The following is a 22,384-nucleotide window of genomic DNA, read 5'->3' as shown; positions in this document are numbered from 1 at the left end:
AGTTTTCCTACTATTTTATACTTAACTATATTTGTTTTTAATATATCCTTTTTACGTTCATGTTCTTGTTCTTCTCTTCGCAGAATGTCTTGTACAGTTTCAGAGCTGCCTTCGGGATGTCACCTCCGTGGCATGAGCTCTTCATCATCCTCTGCAGTGGCGGCGGTCAAATCACATAGCGGGGGCGGCAGTACATTGAGTACAGGTGGTGGCGGTGGCAGCAATAGTGGCGGTCTCAATACGGGCGGCATACACGTGGGCGGCATGCTGAGCACGACGAGTGCGTTGGGTGTGACAACGACGAGTTCACGCGGCGGTTCGACGGGGAATGCGGGGGCGAGCTTGCTGCCCGAGACTTTGATGACGACGACGCCGATGTCGAGCAGCACAACACAACGACAGCAACAGCAGCAACAATCACAGAAACCCTGCTGTTTCTGCTGGTGTTGCTGTTGCTCATGCTCGTGGTAAGTTGGTCGGGGGCGAGAGCGTTTGGAATGCAAGCAAGCTCATAGATCTACACCTTAAGTGGTTGCTGGCGGTGTCGGCATTGTTAGCCGTTGCCTTGCACTTTTCTGTAGCGCATCTATTGCCGCGCTGCGTTGAAATTCCACAGCTTGATACTTTGAAATTCGTGTAACTGACAGTTTTCTATTTGCTCACAAATTTTTCTTTACCCTCTCTCTTCTATTTCGTTTTATTTTGAATTATTTTTCACGTTTATTTCTGGCGTTGGCTGCACTTGGCGCTGGCAGGGCAAAGTGGTGAGTACATGAATGGAATTTATTAAAAATAATATTAAATTAATTTGTAAGTGTTTGAGGAATTTTTCAAAGCGGATTTGAAATTCTTTTCTAGTAACTAAATTAGCTAAGTTGACTTGCACTGGCTGGCGTGTGCAAGTGGGTTGTTAGTTAGTTGCTAGTGCAAAGAAGCGTGTGCAATGCAGTGGTTGTTCGATTACAGGAATGAGCTAAAAATAGCAATGCTTAGGCGGGAGGCTTAAATTTGTTTTTGATTATTTTTTAAGTTTTTTGGTTGATATAATTGAATAATTTTTTTTGCATTTCAAATACTTAAACAATGCTTTTGTCTTGTAGTATTTTAGGGACTTTCAGTCTCTATACCAGCAAGATTTTCTCAAAACAATGTTGTAGAAAGAAAATTTTTATTTTTCGTTTCCTATCAAAACCATAAATTTATTGGAAGACTTACTTTAGTGTCCCTATTTCACCTGAGAATAAGCTGAGGCTCCATTGTTCTCTTGTGTACTAGCGTTGGATTAATCGTTCTCTCGCGAGCTCGGTAAATACTAGTTAACAACCATAACCGGCTCAGTTGCGAGATATTTTTGGTACAGAGTGGAATGGAAAAGGTCGGCTACAATACTTCCGCTTAAAAAGGTTCACCTTGTCGCATAGAGGAGTACTCATTGGGTACTGCAGAATAGGCATATGTACGAGGAGGTTAGAAACTCTGGAACTCAAACTACCATTGCTGTACGGATGTTGCATCTTCTATATTGCAAGATTAAGGTTGAAACATCTCGCTAATTAACCAAGTGAATTGGTCGTAATTGACATTAATCGCCTCGTAAAATTTGTGATAGGCTTAAAGCGCTTCGGTGATATATAAGGGTTTTCTTTGGATCCATACAAAAAAGTGTTTTGGCATCACAATAGACAGGCGCCTTTAGCTGCCCAATGCATTGGATCCATCATGACACTTATCGTGAGGGTCAGTTTCTGAGCCTAATCTAACCCGATTTACTATGGACGAGTATAAATTATAAATATTGGTATATCAAATCAAAGCAAAAACATTATAAAACATATTTTTATATAAAATGCCTGATAATTTAAGCAAAATCATGTATAAAGATTTCTTAACTGAAAATAAAATATCTCGTGAAATTGAAGCCTCATGCTCTATGCATAATAAATAAGTAGCTAATTACTTATCAAATGCTTGTCACGGCCATCCGCCTACACTATGTATACAGAGTATACAGAGCTGTGACCTTTCTGCTCGTGCACTTTGCCATTTGTGAAATTCTATTAAATCTGTACAACTTTGCAAATAAATGTCATTTACTGCTGACTCTCAAGCTCTGCCACGAAAGAAGCGGAGAGCAACGTCAACGTGGAAAATGGAAAACAAAACACAAAATTGTCAGATTTCAATTAAGTGTTGTTAAGAAAATGCTACAGATGATTTTTTTCCACAGTTTAAATGCTAACACAAACACAAGCACACAAATGTCGCACAGAGCTGTATATACTATCATCGAGATACATATACGGAGAATAACAGTAAAGTAGATGGTATATACAGCGCTGCGCGAGTTGATATGATTGAATTAAACCTACTAACACTCGACAACAACAACAACGACACAAACATGCCAACCACAAATGTTACGTATACGCAGTGTTGAGTGCTCGGCAAGCAAAGCACCAACAGCAGCAAGCCGAGACAAGTTGAGTTCGGTTGAGCTGAGCCAAATTGCCAAATTGCCAAAGCGACAAGACGAGTGTGCGAAGTCGAAGCTGTAACAGCACCACAAGGCAAGACAAGGTGGTGGTGTGTGTGTATGGTGTATGGGTTGCTTGCTTTCGCTCTGAGTTTTGCGTTTAGATGAATGGCATTGTGTGTAGCAGCAGGCAAAGTAGCGGTGGGAAAACTGAAGTGCCCGAATTTTCGTTGAATTTGTGCACAAGCAGACTTTGGCCCATTCATTAAACGAGCTGGGCAAATAAAGTGCAGGTCAGGTAGTTGGCACATGAAGAGTTCTACAAAGAGACACACGGTTGGTAGAGTTGAGTGTGGGAGCAGAAATAAATATTATGTATACATACATACATACTTATATAGGAGACTTAGACAAACAGCCATGTAGCTAGTATATTATGTCTAACTCGATTGCTTGAAATTTGAACTCGGCATGAAATATTGTAAAAGGGTTGATAGCAGAAAGTTCAGTGAAATTTGAAGAAAATATGCGCGGATTTACACTTTAGCGCATTTTGAACCCTTTTCTCCAAAATCATGTTTTTTTTTGGTTTTTCACCAAACATTTTTCGCTGCCCTTTTCTGTTGACTGTCTTGTTTGTATCCACACATACATATTTACCTTACTCCACTTTGTGCTGTCCGCAGCCGACGCACGCGTCAACGCATTTGTGCGGTCATGGTCGTTCAAGTGCCAGGCACTTACATATATGTATATGTATCTATATAAAGTGTATGTATAAGTGTAAATATGTACGTATATCTGCTATTTTTCGCCTATTTTGCGGCACAGCTGCTGTGATGGATGAGCTGTAACCGTAGGAAACCCATAAAAACCAAGAATGGAGTGATGTACACGTGTGGGCGTCCAAAGGGCATACAACATGACTTCTTACACACACATACACACACGCACACGCCTACACAAGCGTGTACACACCACGCATTTGCTGAGGACAAATAGTGGCAAAAAATATGTATACATTGTTGAAAAATCACACACAAATCGTGGACGTCAACAACCGCAGCATGGCAGCGAGAGTCCAGCTAGGCAACGGATTCATTCATTTAATTTTAGGCGTAACACAAACTCACATACCAACACATATGTGTGTATACTGCGAAAAAAAATATTTCGTTAGTTGTTGTTATTGTTATGTTGCTGTCGCATTAGTGTATATGTGTTAAACCTGATGAGACCATAGTTGAAGTGAAAGCTTGAGTTGTAGTGTCAATTAAAGGACTATACCGCGTTTATTACTGAAACACATCATCTCTATATACATATATGTATATACGTTGTAAAGAAGATGAAGAAGGCAAACATCAAACGCGCGCACATCAAAGGTTCGCTCTGCCTATTTACTATGTATGTATGTATGCATGTAATGTACATTTGGTAATAATATTATAACTTCCCTAATTGCTCCAATCAGATTAGACACATACCATATTACACTGTCTACCAGGCAACCTCACTCTCGGCACACATCACTTTCACGCTTTCCAGCGCTGCTTCGTTTTATGAATATTCTGCTGACTTGCGAAAGTCATGGAAAACGGCGTCGCTAACGCTGCCTGGAAATGCTTCATAGTGTCGATGCTGGAAATTCGAACTCACCGCATTAATTTTTCGCTTAACAATTCGGTTGAGTAAATAATTTGTATGAAGAAGAGCTTTAAGAGAGCGAGAGAGAGAGGGAGTAGTTGTTCGCGAAAGCTTTTATTGCAGAGAAACTTTTGTAGGGATACCAAAATTTGTGCGAAAGATTTGTATTTTGTATTACCATAAGATAAAGGAGAGTTTTTAACTGTTGTGGTGCCAATACTGAAACGGTATTTGAGATTGTTTTCAAATTACATAGTTATCACCAAGTAAGAAAGGGCTCAGTTCGCGTGTAAGCGAACATTTTCTACTCTCGAAATTTATTTATACAATTTTATTAAGAATTGAGCCATATATTAGACATAAAGTCCACTCGAATAACGAAAATCATTAAATATAGTATGGATATTGAGGCTGGGTTAAATCCAAGATCAATTACAACTATTTTCACCATCAAGCTTCATTATATCAAAGAATTTAGTTTTGCTAACTTATCTCCCATATTTACCGATACGGCATAAAGACCAGGAAGACCGGAATTTTAAAAATCCGTATATGTGGTATATGGAGGCTAGAGGAAGTATTGACCTGATTTTGCCCATTTTTGGCACAGAGGCCAACTATTATAAGAAATACATCTAATTTGAATTTCTTTTGAATATCTGAGAGATTTACTCATATTTTGGGCAAAAAAATTAACCACAAGCCTTCATGTTCGTAAAGGGCCTTGAAAAGTTATAAACGTAAATTTTTAGACTGACGAAGTCACACTAGAAATGCAAAATTTCCGATATCATCTATGGTGCTTAATTTATATATTGTATTAAGTTGAACTGCAAAATTGTGGTATAAGGAAAGTAGGCGTGGTTGTGACCCGATTTTGCTATTATGAAACTATGCCATTGAAATACCAAAATAATGTTATGAACCCAATTTCGTTAAAATTGGTCGAGTAGTTCCTGAGATATGATTTTTGATCCATAAGTGGGCGGCGCCACGTCCATTTTTTATACAAATTTTAGTGCAGATTTTCTGCACCATCTTTATCATATAATTTGGGATTTCAAGTTTTTTCTTTACTGAACTGGAACTTGTTAAGAGAATTACAAAATTATATTTAGTGCAAGTGGTATAGAAAGGTTCCTTAGTATTTGGTCGGGATTCTCTTATGATATGTGGTTTCTCTCGAAAGTGTTTTTTTTAATTCTATCAATACTTCCACAATGTTTTAAGTTCCAAAAGAATATAATGATTTTAAATTTCCAAATAAATTGCAAAAAGCTTACTCCCTTACTGTTGGCAACACTGTTCCTTACTCACTTACACAATAAATAGTAAAAGCTTTCGATTGTCGCTCATAAATACAATGCACCCCAAAAGCTTACGCTCGTCACGAAATTTCATTCATAAAAATGCCAAACCATAAATGAAAAGCTCCCGAAGACAGTCGAAAAGTTTAGCAAACACGAGTACATTTGCTACGAACATTTCGTGTGTTTCTATTATTCTTTTTTCACAATATGAGCGCTGGAATTTTGTGGCATTTTCGGCCATACAAACATACTTTTATACGAGTAAATGTGTAGGACTAAAGCAGTGGATGTAGGCATAGCTATACATATATATATGTAAGTCGCTGCGTATACTAACACAATCGCTCTTGAGTATATAAATGTGTACGTATAAATATCTTTGGGGTCCCTTTGAGTATTTGTGCGCGTGTATGCATATCTTCCGTCCATGAACTTTGACAGCAATTTTGATTATTTGACAATAATGAAGCGACGGAAAGCAATGAAAATGTTGGCAAATATTTTAATTATGCATGTTGAATGCGGCATAGACGCAGCCGCCACCAGACACAGACACAAGCAGGTTGGCTGGCAGGGACTCAGACAGGCGGGTAGGTATTGCGGAAGTAATGCAGCAAAGTTGCGCCCAAGAATAATGAGGATGCTAAAGATGCGTAGGAAATTGAGTTCGTATTGTCTTATGGCACGCCATGACAGTTGTGGATGAAATATGTGAATTTAAGAGAAAGTGGCATACAACGCCCAGCACACACAAGTGTATTCATATGTATATTTATATATAGGTATGCGTGGAGAAGTGTAGAGAGGGTGCGTATTAAGGCGAGCGTATATCCTGTCAATTTTTGACTGAAAGTGTGTGAAAGGATTGTAAGAAAAAGGGTGACTTAAGAAAATTTGTATTGAAAATAGTTGATTTGCTCTATATAAATATATATATATTGAAATGTGTGTGTGTGTGTTTATGCGTGCGTTGCTCTTTGGATTCTCACCACTTATTGTTTATTACCGCAACATTCCTTGAACTCGCTGTTTTGCTGTTTGTCTGACAAGCTTTATTTTTGTGTGTATGAGTATTGCTTTGTTCATAGTAAGCGCCTTTACGGCACCTCCTTACGTCTAGCGCTCGCTTGTGGAGCACCTCGCGTGCCGGCTCTCATTCGTTGGCAGTGCCTCACCTACTTAACTCTATCAAGTTAGCGGTTGGTTTTTCTTTATATGCCGCAGAATATACATTTCATATGCGTATTAACACACACAAGCACACACGTGCAGAATATACCTGCCTGTGTCGAAAAGCACACCCATACAACCACAGGCGCGCCACATGTGGCCGCATTGCGCTGCACACGCACACCAGCGCGCCGCGTCCGTTGCGCTCATGTCATTGCCGTATCGCCTAGTAGTCGGTCGGTCGATTGGCGCTTTAACTCATCGCTCGCCTTCAATGGAATTCAGTTGAATTTTTTCGCTCGTCCAGCTAACGCGTCGCTTTAAAACCGCAAAAAGTAAAAACCACTTTGTATTTGTTATTGTTTGTATAAAAATTGTACATTGTGGTGCCTTTGTTCGCGCTCGTGTGTGTGCGTGCGTGTGTCTGTGGCACTAACATTTGCATAGTTTCATACGAGTTTTCACAGATTTTTGCGTTAGTTTTCGCTAATGTTTAGTGGCGTGCCCAACAGCATAAACTTACCAAAAACAAAAAAAAAATACTTTTTTGTGGTGTGATTTTAGAAAAATACATTTGTTTCTACAACAAAAAAACGAAAATTGTTGCCATAAAAGTGCTTACAAGGGCTATTGTGCTACGCTACCATATATTGCCTGCATCCAGACAGCGGCGTGTGTGTAATTAGTTAATAGAGTTTGTTGAGTACTTTTCTGTGTGTTATTAAAAGCATAGCAACACACCGCATACATCGCATATACCGCATATACTCGTATATATATAAATTAGTTTATTAATTTTATTATGCGGGTGCAATGTAATGGCTTTACTGCGTCTAATCACACGGCTACACCAAAGCTGGACATGAGCACGCACTGGCAGACGGTGACACATTATGTGCGCAAAAAGTTTGGGTAATCAAACTCTCGCTCTCTCTCTATGTGTGTTGAGCCTTAATGTTGTTATTGCTGTTGTTACTATTGTTAATGCTACCTACTATTGTTGTTGTTGTTTGTTTTTACTTTTCCTCTTGCAATAAATGGCGTTTTTTCTTCGTTCTTCTTTCGTCATGCTTGTGTGTGCGTGTGTACATGTTTGTTTTCATCTATTTTGAATGCAGTCATTGGCATTAGACTATGCGTCACCCTTTATTTATTTACTTACTTACGGGTATTGGTGGTTTTAAAATTTCTATGAATTCAATTCGTTTATCTTTCTCTTGTGTTATTATCAAATATTATTAAATACATTTTTATAAATGTTTACATAGAGATATATAAATATACACATAACAGAATATGAATAATATAATCGTAAGTAGTTTAAATTTTTCTATGGCATCTATAATTCATATTTTATAACTAATTGTATCATCGCAGTAAAATCCGATATTAAATATCAAAATGTTAAAGTATCATATCATTGGGCTATTTTTCTTTAATTTTTTATTTTCTCAGGCGGTATATCGCTGATTTCTGCACAGTTGTTAATTTTAAGCTCATCAATGGTTTCAGTATCGTTAGCATTTACTAAGATTTTTATATAATACAATACCACAAGAAGAAGGCAGGTAGAGTCAAATGTGGAGATCTGAGTTGCCATTATCATTATCTTCTCTTATTAAAATCAGCCGTAAAGTGAATTTTTGCTTGATTTCGGGGTCTAGTTGAAACCGGCTCTGTTATACTCGGCCGACATCGGTCAGAATGGTTTTATTGTTTCGGTTTATTTAACAAAATATAGTCGATTGATGGCATAAAGGTTCATCTCATTTGGTTAATAACTAATTTTTCCTATACACTGTTGGATGTCCTCCTTTTTCTCTGATTCCATCTGTGGATACTGCATTGAAAACTTTTCAGTGTTTTTCGTTCATTCTGATAACATGACCTGGTGGCGTAACCGCTGTCTTGTTCTCTAAACTATATTTTTGTCATCGTATAACTCGTACAGTTCATCGTTCAGACGTCTGCGGTATTCGCCGTTGCTAATGTCTATAGTACCATAAATTATCTGCAAAATCTTGATTAAAGATTGCTCAAATTGATCAAAACTAGTTAAAGGGTGTTGTGCGTGGTGTACCGATTAATAACCATTTTAATATTACAAATAGTGTACCACTTTCTGTATCATGTTCAGGAATGACGAGCTTTTGTTAGATTTCTTTCATCTGGTACGTAAGCACACAGGTGTTGTTTCGTTTGAGAGGATTCTAAGGCCAGAAAAACAAATTTTACTACAGCAACTTATAAAAATGTAAACTCATTCTATATGTATATAAATGCGTCTGCAACTGAGGTTAACTGTGATAAATGTGGTTAAAGTCCGGTGGAAATGTGGTATAAATCATTTAACTGTTACATGTAATTGGTTGTCATTTGATATTTGCTTTTAAAGCGCTTTCGTTTATAGCGAAGCAATTAGTTTTCCTGACCAAAATCAATAACGGAAAACTATGCTATTTTTCAATTTGCGCCCTCCACTTTGTACACTCTTCCACTGTCAATAAAACTCGTTCTGCCTGCCATTACAATATATGTACGAGTAAATAAATAAACCTGCCAAAACACATGCCATCATTCGACATGCTTTCAATAGCAAATACACACACACACACACAGACACACACAAATTTTGTCTTTATGTGATAGTTGAAATATGCGATGTTATATCAGTGTCATGTCCACATTCACAGTCGTTCACATTTCGCCTGTGACACTTGAGAAGGCTTTGCTTGAATACGTTGAATGAAATGACTTTAGTTTTCCTTCCATGCTTTGCGTTTGCTTGCCGTATTTGCTATTCGACGCGTGGGAATTAAAAACGCAATGCATAAGTAGTGTGCTATGAATAGGTGTGACTTTAATTGGAAAGCAGTGACGGCTATGCGGATTTTCTGCACCATATTTAGGGCGACAGTGTTGGGATAAATATTAAATCTTTCGTTAAATTTCTGACTGATACTTTGGATAGCTTTGGTTTTGGTAGCAAAAATAATAATGTAAAGAAGCGTTATTTCTTTCTTCAGATGAAAACTAATGATTCTGAGGTCTAAAAAATTATATCTTGGTTATGAAATAAACTATTTGGATTTATAATAATGTATCCTCTCTAGGATAGCTTCCCAACAGCAAGGGAAGTAAGAATGTTTTTAAGTGCCTTCTTGATTGTCCCTGGATTTTCTCCTAAATTTTCGTAGTTTATCTGATCGACAAATATATTGTATCTCCTCATGTACTTTTCTGTTATTCTTTTATATAGTTTTAAACACAAATTTTCTCTTTACTACCCACAAAAAGTCCCTGTTAGCATTTTGGCAAATAGAGGTCCTCACAACCCCTTCGCTAGCGGTCACCTCTAAGTATCTAAGTGGATTCATACTACTTATCTATTGAAATGTTACACATGCAACACTTGCAACAGGTCCCTAAAGGTGCATATACCTATGCAATATATACATATTTACACAACATGATACTACTTAAGTACAAACAAGTATTTACACATGTGCAGGTTCCAATGTGTTCGCATAGTTTCCTTCACCGACATACATATGTATAAATGTATGTATGTATGCACGTGTAGATCCCGCTCAAGCACCATGTCAATATTGTACTTTAATGTGCCAAAACAACAACAACAATAACAATAGTAACAAACAAACAAACAACAATGAGAACAACAACGCTTGCTTCTGTGTGGCACTGAGCCACTTACGAGTATGTACATACCTACGTACGAGTACACATGCTTACTTACCTCTAGTAAAACAAATACAACTGTTGGTGGCAGTCAAGTCAAGCACTCGTCGTAATGTATTCTGGGCACTCTGCAAGTGAAACCTCGGTAATGTCAAGCTAATGGTTGTGCTGTTAACTTGCCTCAGACCTGCCGGCATGGCTTGACGGCGCGCACTTTCGTTTGTCGTTGGGGCGGGCGACGCATGAGTCGAGTGTTTTGTTCAACGACATTTCAGTTTGTCGTGTTGTTGTCAACAAGAACAGTGCGAGCCAATTTGTACGCGGCCTACCAGCACACTAGTGGCCGCGTGCGCACTGTTGCCGACAACTTTGGCTAATTATGCAGTTAAACCAACAAAATACTTGAAACATTCTGCGGCAGTGCCACTCACTACTTTCTCCTTCTCCTCCTTTGGCCGCGTGCTTACATAGTTGCAGTGCCTCTTTTATAGGGTACAACCGGGCGTATGAGTAACTATAATTAATAATATATTTTCATTTCGATGGACACGCGCGTGCCACTGTGTGTTGTTATGTGCTGACTAAGCTTTGAAAAATGATTTCCTCCGCTCGGTCGCTGATGGTGTGTAGTTTTAATGATCGCCAACAACAACAATAATATATAGCTTAGTAATATTGGTAGCAAATTTCGTGTGCATACGCTTGACTGCAGGAGGTGGTGCTAATGTGGCAAATGATTGATTGACTTGGAACAAAGAAATGCAATGAAACGAAACGAAACCTACAAAATCTTTGTTAATTTTGTTGCCTAAAACTATCGAACTGTATGAGCATACGGCCGGCAACGTGTTGTTAGTGTTGGTGGTAACTGTGGCAGACGTTATGAGTGAACGCTGGCGAAATTTACTAAAGAAATTGAAACAAAGGTATGTATGCTGGGGCCACAGGTGACAGCGGCTAACTAATGAGTTTTAATACAATTTTATATAAGAAATATTTAACTCTCTTTTGTTGCGAAAAGTAGAAAAACAAGCGATCTGTAGCAGCTTTTAGCTCTATGCGGGGTCGAAATTCTTGTTTTTGTTTATCGATTTTGACTCGAATTACGAACTATCGATTGAATTTGCTAGATAAAAAGCTTATCTATAACAAAAAAAAAAAAAACAAAATAATAACTGAAAGAAGTAAACAACTAGATAAAAGTTTGAAAATAAATCAGTAAAACAAAACAAAAAGCAAAGCAAACCAGATGGGAAAACGTGTTCCACAAATGATAAGCGCGTAAAAATAAATTTTAATATACATATAAATTATATATATAATACATATAGTGCAAATATAGGTGAATAGCGTTAGAATGTATATATTAAATGCTGAAACGCTACTAAAACTACATATAATATGATTTGGTGGTGATTAAAAAGTCACTGATACTAGATAAAGAAGTCAAATTAATATAAAAATATGTAAAATATAAACTGTTAAAAGAATTATATTTCTTGAGGAGTTGTAAAAACTATGAAATTAGTTACAAAAAGTGATAGCTAACATTAAACATAAAAATTAAATATTCATAACATTAAACTAAAGATATTTAAATTAAATATATCAATAACTTTTTTGAATACATAACCCCCTTTTCTTCGTCAATATTTGGACAAAAAAAAGCATATTTAGAAAGCAATACGCGATAAATAAAATTAGAAATAAAAAAAAATATAATGATGCCCCTCTAAATAAGCGCTTTTGAATGAGAGTAGCATATCTTTAGGCAGTTTACAAGCAGATACTATTAATTTGTTCTTCAGAGTAACAAAGACATTTGAAGCAGCCAGATTTTCAATCAGATAAACACTTATGGTGTTTTCTTCAGTTAAAAATAGCTGGGGATGTTTTTCTTTACTTCTTATTTCTCTCCTTGGATGACGATACTTTTTCTCGTTTGCGCCGAGATGTAGGCAACATTTTTCTCATACCGTTGTTAGTGTTTTCGTAAAATATGATCTGAAAATGGATTTAAATCTCTGAGATTCCATAAATTAAAATAATATATAATAGTAAAACATGTTTTGCTATCAGAGATACATACATAGTTACATATGTTATACATAGATAATTTTTTTTTTATTTGACTAAAAAGTAGGAAACACTTACTGAATTACGCAAAATTATCCAATTGTTTATATATTTCATAAATTAAATATTTAATATAAAAATTGTTTAAATGCTTACGACTTCCTTACTTTGAACGCTTACTATATCTCATATATTTCTGAATAAAAAATTCCAATTTTCCTACTCTAAAACAATAGTATTAAATTCAAGATCGTGCCATACATATGTATTTGTTGCGGTCGCACGCCAACCAAAGAAAATAAATAAAAAAACATACAGGAAAATGTACTCTAAAAGCCAAACTGTGGCAGGCACACACACATACATACAAACGAATACTTCTGAATTTATGTATATAAATTAAAAAAAAGTGTTTTTTTTTAACTCTCGCTGTTGATGGGTACTCGCGTGTGCGCTTATCGCGGCTTTTGTGACCCCACTAACTCTCACTCAGCGAGTATAAGTACTCGCTCTATGGCAATTATGCCAAATGCTGCTGCTCTCCTTGCCACCTACATCCACCACACCCCAGGTGCTCGCAGCGCACGCACATAAATTGCACATATGCGCCGCTGATCACACAGCTCGTAAACGGATTCGGTGGCTCTCCTTCGCCTTCGCCTTCGCCTTCACCTTCTCCAATTCTAATTGAATTCACAATGAATTTACACAACAGTCAGTCAACGCAGACAGTATCTGTGATTTAGTTTTATGCTAAATAGCCAAACAGCTGGTCGCACACGCTTCACAATTGAATATAAACGGCATGAGTGCTTTTATGCAGAAAACCTTGTTGACTTTGTATGTATACAATGAAAGTGGAAATACCCATATTCCTCTTATACTACATTTATTTAACAAGCACATACATAGATACACTCAAGTGTGTTTGTGTGTAAAGCAAACAGATTAGTGTATGAATAAATATAATTTGTATTGCAAAACAATATTTGTGGCATTATGTTTGTGTGTATATATGTATGTACAACGCTGTACGTGCATGTTTATATGAACCTTATTCTGAATTCCGTGTATTTTTCAATTTGTTTCTTCCAGTTTGGCAATAAAAAATGCGGAAGACAATGCACCAACAAGACGTGATCCAGCGAGCGTGGATTTGCTATTGGACGGTGAACAGTGAGTATAAACAATTTAAAATTTTCATATATTATGTTTTATTTATGATATTTTTTTTACTTTAACCTTCTTTGTTATAGGCCCTGTCTCGAGGAAATCCGAAGTTGGGGTAAAAGCTTCGATTTGCTTATGAAAAATTCGAGTAAGTGAAGAATTTTGTATAGAAAATTTGCGAATTTAAAAATTTTGTTTTTAAATCGGCTTTAAATATCGGTTTAATTTATCGAAATATATATAGTATTTTTACACTTTTGTTTCCCTCAAAGAAAGGCAAACGAGTTTTAAAGACCACTTTTTAAATTTCGAAAACAATTTTCTAAAAATTTAATTTTGGAAAATTTGTGGAAATTACAATTAAAGAAATCAAAACTGTTTTAAAATCGTTTCCATATAACGGTATCTATTAAATACAATTAATTAGTGCTTACACCTTTGCTAGATACATGACCACACCTTTCTTCCTATTAGTAGTATAAATCAACATGTTTATCTGAGGTAAAGCCATTAAAGTATACTAGTGTTCAAAAAGTAATGGGAATTTTAAAATTTCAAATTATTTAAATAGAAATCGCTGCAAGAGTCAAAGGCTATCCCAAAACTCGAGTTTAAGGAGTGTTTTTCAAAAACGAAAATTTTTTGAATTTTTTTAACACACCTCTCATTGACGCCTTTATAAAAGTCTGTTAATGTAAAAGTCCACTTGTTTATGTGGAGATGTGACAATTTTTAGGGAAAATATGTTTGATGTTGGAATAGAATCCAGTGCCGGTCAAAATATTGGTCGACAACTTTGCTTCCGCCGTTTTCCAATAGATGTCTTTACGGTCAAGCATTGGTCGATTAAATCGTTTTATATCGATCTTGGACAGTTGTGTCAACATTAACCAACCAAAATATTTGTAGAGATCTGTTTGCATCCCGATCTTATTCTCAACTGAAAATGTCACTTTTTGAGCCGAGTTCTCGACATTTTCGGGAATGTCTCTAAAGTCAAGCACTGGTCGATTAAATCGTTTTATATCGATCTTGGACAGTTGTGTCAACATTAATCCAACAAAATATTTGTAGAGAACTGTTTGCAACCTAAACTTATTTGAGCCGAATTCTCGACATTTGCGGGAATGTCTCTAAAGTCAAGCACTGGTCGATTAAATCGTTTTATATCGATCTTGGACAGTTGTGTCAACATTAATCCAACAAAATATTTTTAGAGAACTGTTTGCATCCTAAACTTATTTGAGTCGAATTCTCGACATTTGCGGGAAATTTTGCTTTTCTTTTTTAATTCCAAAAAAAGTGCCGCTGAGGCTAATCGAATGCTTTCGGATACGTACGGTGAGGCTGTCCTAAGTGAAAGAACATGTCGCGAATGGTTTCAACGTTTTAAGAATGGTGATGGTCGAAGACCGGCATTGTGGTGGAAGGGAGAAGATTTTCGAAGATGCTGAATTGGAAGCATTACTCGACTGAAACCATCACAAGAGATCGATACCGAACGCAATTGATGCGTTTGAGCCGAGCACTAAAAGACGTACGAGGAAAGATACGATAAAGTCATTCTCTAGAATGACAATGCCTGGCCTCACATCGCAAAGGAGACGCTGAAATGGGAGATCTTACCACACCCGCCGTATTCTCCAGTCGTTGCTCCATCTGACTACCACTTATTCCAATCGATGGCACACGGTCTAGCTAACGAGCACTTTAGTTCTTATGAAGAAGTCAAAAATTGGATTGATACTTGGATCGACTCGAAAGATGAGGAGTTCTTTCGTCACGCAGTACGGATGATGCCAGAAAGATGGTCAAAAGTAGTAGCTAGCGACGGCCAATATTTTGAATAACATTTTTGTAACCGTTTTTATACAATAACACCTTAAATTTACAAAAAAAAAAAAACGGTAGAAGCAAAGTTGTAGACCAATTGAATAAAATAATTGCTCTTAACACAGCCTAAATCATAGTGGTCCATCGCATTTTCTGAAATTATTTTTGATAACTCAAATTATGTATATTTTATTGATTGTAGAGCCTAAATTTATTTGGATATTAAAGAGAATCTATTTTACTCATAAAACCCACGCCGTTGTCTCTATTTCGATAAAGTCATTTATATTTACGTTCGAAGGGACCTCCAAATAAAATTCTGAAATTATGAGTATACTCACCGTAGCTGTTAAACAATAGCTGACATTCAAGTATTGATGTGGGTAATCAAGAAGAAAAAGAAAAAAAAAACCGGGGGCGTATGAGTAACCTGAAATACAACTTAACTAATGTGCACTTGTATTTAATCAATCCTGTCAAAGTTATGTGTAGTCACCACTGTTGTTAGCACAACCTTAACCTTGCATGACCTTGAATAACAATGAAGCCACTTATAAATACTTCTAACAATCTTCAGCTGTCATATTTTTATTTATTTTATGTGCAATGCTTTGTTACTAAAGAACGACATAAATATGCACAGAAAGAACGCGCCTTTGATTGGAAATGCAAATGCTCAACACAAAAGTAATAATATGCGAATATTAATAAGCATAAGATGGGTCGCACACTGGTAAGAGCAGTGAAGAATCTGGCACGTGTTGTGGCAACACCCCGTCAATCAGCGGCCTCAACCGATTCCTCAAGCTTAGTAGTTTAGTAAACAAATTTTTTGCTCAAGTTAACGACAAGTTTGAGGAATTAAATCAATAGTCGTAAGCAATTACACTGCTTGCACGCCGCTTTGTCGCAATGTTGAGCTTGTTGAGCTCATGGCGCTGTTTTGTGTGCTTGTGCTTTCTTATTTGTTTGGCTGATGAATGCCAACCCATACGTCTGCTTGACAGTTGCCCGAACTGGAGTGCGCTGAGTTTGGTGACATTTTGTTGAAATTTCGTTGACATTTGTGTTTACTTTGGTCGCTAACAAGCGCCGCTTGCTTGCTCTTGTTCTTCGCATTGTACTTGCTGTTGTTGTAATGTTGTTGATTCGCTTGCAAGTGCCACGAAATAAACAAATCGCCAGCGAGCGGTTGTGTATGTTGAAAGTTTGAGAGATATGCCATACGTTTCACTATACAAAAAATTTGTATCCACAAAGTGAGCTATGTATGTGTATGTGCGCACTTGAATTTATGCGTTTATACTTTACATTCACTTCGTCTTTATTCATTCCGTTTTCTTTTATGGCACGCGCTCACTACCAGCAAATGTTCCGCAAATAAATTGGTGAAATGAAAAACATTTCAGGCACGCGATGCCCTTACGCTTAACAGCTGCATTAGCATTGCTGATTCACCTGTCGCTTGATTTATTGCTGTTGTTGTTGTTGCTGGTGCTTTTTTTCGTTCGTTTTACGTCGCTGCCAGTCAACAGTGATTTGCGTGTTGCGGCGCTACGGAAACGTAACCGCAATTAATTTCTCTCCCTCTTCACTCCGTCTAAAAATTTTGATTAAATAATTTCCTACACTTAGCGAGTATTTCCCCCATATCGCTTTGCTATCTGCAAGACGAAAATTGCGGCATTAAAGCGTTTTTATTTCTCGCACTCGGAGATAGGGGGTTTTAATTGATTATCTTTTGCGCCGACAGCTTAATTTTGTAGCATTTGCAGTGGTCAAATTCGTTGAAAGACACGCCCTTCGTCGCATTTGCTCTAAATTGATTAATATTGAATAAAAATTGGACACTTGTATCTTCGAAGTAGTACCATAATTTACTTGAGGTTCTTAGTGAGCTTCTTCTTATGATCTTACCCGTTGGTACACATACTTAACCAACGAGATGCCTAGTTTCTCGAATCTGGTTGTTTTATAGAATGAAATATCTTTGAGGGGAACATTTTGATATTATAATTCACAGTTCTCTGCAGTCCAAGAGCGTTACCCATCACCATAGAATCTAATCTAACCCCCAGTTTCCAGACAATCCAAGAAGAGATCTCACGAATTTCGACTTAGAATTCGTATAGGGATATCGCCTTATCATGACTTTGAAAGGGATGTCACAAATAGAGGGTTTGTTTTTTGTTTTTCATAGAGTCGGGAACCGATCTCATGATTCCGTGAAATGAAATAACTGACTCCAACGACTATAGATTATAGACAATATCACGACATACGGGAAGCTCTTGTAAAAATCTCAAATGTTTCCACAACACTCTTTATATCTTCTTCTTAAGCATATTACTCGTATACATATTTATAATAATACTCCAAATTAATTTTCCAGCTGGACGTAAAGTGTTTCGTGACTTCTTACGTAGCGAATTCAGCGAAGAGAACATACTATTTTGGCTTGCCTGCGAAGAGCTGAAAAAGGAGAGCAGTAGCGAAGCGATCGAGGAGAAGGCGCGCCTCATCTACGAGGATTACATTTCGATATTGTCGCCACGTGAAGTATCTCTGGACTCGCGCGTACGAGAGATCGTCAATCGCAATATGGTGGAGCCAACACCGCACACCTTCGACGAGGCCCAAATACAAATCTACACGCTCATGCACCGAGACTCATATCCAAGGTGAGTGTTACCGTAAATTTCTGCCGAGTTTGCTGATTTGACAAAATATTTGTTGTTTCTTGACAGATTCCTCAACTCGCAGAAGTTCAAAGCGCTGGCACAACTGCAAGACGGTAGCTTATCTGCAGCAGCTTCCACAACAGATAGTCCCACTTAAGAGCGCGCGACGGACAGATTTTAGTAGCGAGTAAATGTTTGCTGAGCAGACAGTAGCAATTGGTTAAATTTATTGGGCTGGAAAAGTGTGGCGAAAGTAGGCGATTTAGCAAAAGTAAGAAACTAAGCAGCACATGCACAAAAATAGTGTTTAGCGAGAATGGTGGCATGCAGCGCGTGAACTTAAGTGCGGGGGGAGCAGTAGGGAAGCTGGTGAGAGAGAGTATTGGCAAATAAATAAACAAACAATAAAGTGTGTTCGCAGGTGGTTTACGAAATGCAACAACTAAGCATATAAGTAGTAACTAAGCTCTAGCCCTAGACATCTGTAAGGACTAAGCGTTAAAGCAGCATTAAGCATTAAGCACTAATGTCTAAGGGTACGACTTAAGAACCAAACTATACATAGTTAATAAGATGACAGAGTTTGCTACAATATTTAGTTTCCTACTAGTGTCTAAGCGTCAAGCGAAATACTTACTTACTTACTTATGTACTTACTGACTTGTTTTACTTATGTACTTATGTACTTACATTACTTACTGACTTACTTCTGTATGTTTGCAGCAGGAATGCCACTTATCTCACGCAATTATGTGTGTTTATGTGTGTCTGCAAAGTAAGGCACCGTTACTTAAACATTGTTGCATTTTTATTGCACACGCATGCAACAGCTGCTCAGTTGTTAATACATATATACATACATGATTGTGGTTTAACGATTTTGTACCAAATTTCTTCGTTTTTTTTCAAAAATATTTTCGAAAAAGAAAAAAATATAAAAAAAATACAAAAATGAAGCAATATAAAATTCCTTAAAAATCTAAATATATTAAATGGGAAACCATTTAACATAAAGAAGTAAAAAAATGGCGTTGGCACAACTGTTAATGCAAATCAAGTGCACAAAGCGATTTGCGATGCATTGAATAGAAGTGAGTGGGTAGGAAAATAGAAGAAGAAGTACTAAAAACCAATAAAACATTCTAACGAATTGTATGCGCACAAATTACTTATGTAATACATAAACTGGCTGGCAGCACATGCCTGGTAAATGTTAGCAAAATCTTAAGAAAACAAAAACAAACCAAAGTTATATATGTAAATGTGCAGAAATTAAGGAAAATTGCAATAAAGTTGTAAAAGTGCAAAAACACGAGATTATATATGTATAGTGTGTATGTAAGTGTATGTAAATGAAATCTAGTCAGCGCAACTGTTGAGCAGCTAATTTTATAAGGAATTGGCTAACATAAGCGAGCTAAAGAAAATTGTTGTAGCATGCTTTTAGGCGACTATGCTAGGCGACGCATTTAAAGTGCAGCAATGATGATTGTTATGCATGTCTTTACGTACAAGGTGCGAGGTGGCACGATAAACTTTATTTAACTTGAATTTTATTTATTAAAAATATATTTTTTTCTCGAAAGTTAAATTTTTTTTAGCTGTAACTAAAGCTTTATAATTCGTATAAATATTTATTGTTTAACTAAAGTTTAGCAAAAAAATATTTTTGTGACTTTTTAGTTGCTATTTTATTATAAATGATTACTTATTTTGCTTTAAGGTGTAAGAGATGTATTTAAAAAAAGAAAAACGTACAAATTATGACAACTTTTGAATCTATTATATAATTAAATATGATTAAAATAATTTAAAAAATAATAATTTTATTTAATTTTCATCACTTTAGTGCCATTCCGCCTTGTGTGTATTCTCAAAAAATTGAAACGAAAGCGAAATCTTATAATTCCAATAATTATTTACGACTAAACAATTTATGTTACTTAGTTTATAATTACAAAAAAAAACTAAAGTTGAAAAAATTCCGAGCTAGTTATAAATTTTTACTGTTATGCATATTATTATTTTTTTTCATTACTTATTTTTATAATTTTAAGCGCACTTGTTTGTTAATGCTACATGATTTTGTTGTTGTTAGCACTAAATAACAATCGAAGCGGTTTCTCGAATTTCCTTTTTTCTATACAAGTGAGAGTTATAATTTCACGAAAATTTGCTTTGTAACGTTCGTAGCGAGGCAACAACACCAGCAATCACAGCAACAAATAACAACAAAACAAACGCAAAATGGCCACAACAAACAAAAACAAATGAATTTTTACATCGAAAGCATTTTGTAAATACATATGATGGTTTTATTTTCCAAAAAAAAAAAAAAAAACTATAAATTATAATAACTTAAACTACTAAATAATGTAAAATGATTATTCTAGTAACTATGAAATAATGATTACAAACTAGTTACTGTACTTACTAAATGTACGCATTATACGATTGTATTATTGTAATTAAATATATATGATTTGTTTTTTATAAAAATATAAATGAGAGAATATAAATATAAGTACACAAATAAATACTTAGTTAATAGCAAAGGGAAATTATGTATGTAAATGTATTTATTAGTAATTAATTACATATTTATGAATTTAATGGTTTGCCTAAGTCAAGTAGTGCAAAAAAAAAATTAGCGAAAATAATTATAAAAAAAAATTAAATTAATTTCATAAATAAAATAAAAAACAAAAAACACTTAAAAGCCATATATGCATTGAAAAAAAACATTACAAACTTCATACCAAAAATGCAGAACCAAAAATAAAATTGTGAATGAAAAAAAAAATTAAAAATTAATTTATTGTATTATAATTTATTTAGGTGAATTTCTTGATTCAAATATATTCATTTCATTTCAATTTCTACAAAAAAGTATTACGATTTGGTTTTTTTTTTATTTCTATACTCTTTTAGTAACTTTATTGTTGTTGTAGATTTAGTGAATTTAGAATTTCAACTGATTTTGAGGTTAGAACAAAATGAATTACCGTCAAGTGCTTAATAGAAATTTATATTTTTTCTTAAACTATCACGAATCTATCTTTTGCGAAATGCTGCGTTATTAATGTACTTACAATATTCATGATTCGTTTAACATTTTTCTGAAACACTCTAAGAAACTATATTTATACGTTTCTTAAAGTGTCATTAAACTATTTTGTGGGACAATGTGTAAAGATCCTTAGAGCTGTCACGGAATCTTTCTCTGAAGCACCCATAGAATATATGCTTCTACAATTTCTTAAACTAACATCAATCTATGTTATGCTACAATGTGAAAAGGTTTGCAGGTCTGACGCGGAATCTTTTTTTGAAAGACCCATAGAATCTATACTTCTACAGTTTCTAAGTTTGTTAAACTATCATCAATCTATGTTATGCGACAATGTGTAAAGATCCTTAGATCTGTCTAGGAATCTTTCCCTGAAACACTCCAAGAAACTTCTAGAAACCATAATCATATTCATGGTTGGAACTCTCAGTCCGTATTAGCGCTTGTTAGCGTTGGTACTAGGGACTGTTATGGGTTGATGATTTTTCCAAGAAATTTTTAAAACTTTCAAAAATAACAGTAACGTATCGTATAAGGCAAGACATACATGTGTATTTCAGAACCACGTCTCCTTCGTTTCATATTTTAGGCTTGACATTCATCCGGGAACCTGCAAAAAGTAGGTGTTTCATAGACTTTAAAAATTTTATTTATTATTCAGTTATTAATTTCGTTTTTTTAATTTAGTTGAGATTTTATAAATTTTAGTACTCATTTGAAGAGTAAAAAATAATGTAAATTTGCGAAGCAACTTATCAACAAATAAAGAACATACTTAAACGCAAATATACTTGAACTCACTGCCAAAGCGCAAATAAAATGTGTACGTGCTAAATATTAAAAATATAAAAAATATAAAATATAAACTGAAACCTTATTACCATAAGAAAATAACAAAAAAAAAAAAAAATATTTTCGCGCCAATTTCTTAAAGTTTTAAAAACTAAAATTTATAATATTTTTTTCTATGGTGAAATAAGTTTTAATCACGTCGGATACTGCATTTTATTTTTTAATTTTAAAAATATATATATATTTTTTTAATAACACTGCTTCACAAAAGTATGGGAACAAATAGTATTTTATTTATCCTAAAATCTGTGTTAACAATCTGATTTTGATATAATTTTTTTATACAGTCGATAGTTTAGTTATGAAACTTAGACATTATCTTGACAATTGATAAAACTAAAATTGCACTCAGGCATTTTTATAAGTGAAATTCATATTTAAATTTATTTTTCCCTCAGCTTTT

At 35.4% G+C, this 22,384-nt stretch overlaps 1 protein-coding gene across 1 annotated transcript; it reads left to right on the top strand.

Annotated features, from left to right (window-relative positions):
* The first annotated feature begins 84 nt into the window (after nucleotides 1–84).
* LOC105212177 (regulator of G-protein signaling 17) lies at nucleotides 85–21,519 on the top strand. The gene is made up of 5 exons (XM_054233638.1): nucleotides 85–467; nucleotides 13,471–13,551; nucleotides 13,632–13,693; nucleotides 17,771–18,059; nucleotides 18,126–21,519. Exons 1-5 carry the CDS (start codon nucleotides 85–87, stop codon nucleotides 18,214–18,216), a joined length of 906 nt encoding a protein of 301 aa, XP_054089613.1. The 3' UTR covers nucleotides 18,217–21,519.
* Nucleotides 21,520–22,384: the final 865 nt, after the last annotated feature.

Source organism: Zeugodacus cucurbitae, chromosome 6, assembly GCF_028554725.1.
Source record: "Zeugodacus cucurbitae isolate PBARC_wt_2022May chromosome 6, idZeuCucr1.2, whole genome shotgun sequence".
Lineage (NCBI taxonomy): Eukaryota > Metazoa > Arthropoda > Insecta > Diptera > Tephritidae > Zeugodacus > Zeugodacus cucurbitae.
The sequence above is the reverse complement of the archived record's forward strand: the minus strand, read 5'-3'. Positions and strand labels throughout refer to the sequence as shown.

What these genes read in the sequence shown, in the direction of transcription:
- LOC105212177 (XM_054233638.1), top strand. Translation starts at nt 85, where the DNA reads ATGTCTTGTACAGTTTCAGAGCTGCCTTCGGGATGTCACCTCCGTGGC. An exon ending in TTTGCTTATGAAAAATTCGA is followed by an intron (nt 13,694 to 17,770) that starts GTAAGTGAAGAA and finishes TTAATTTTCCAG; the next exon opens with CTGGACGTAAAGTGTTTCGT. An exon ending in CACCGAGACTCATATCCAAG is followed by an intron (nt 18,060 to 18,125) that starts GTGAGTGTTACC and finishes GTTTCTTGACAG; the next exon opens with ATTCCTCAACTCGCAGAAGT.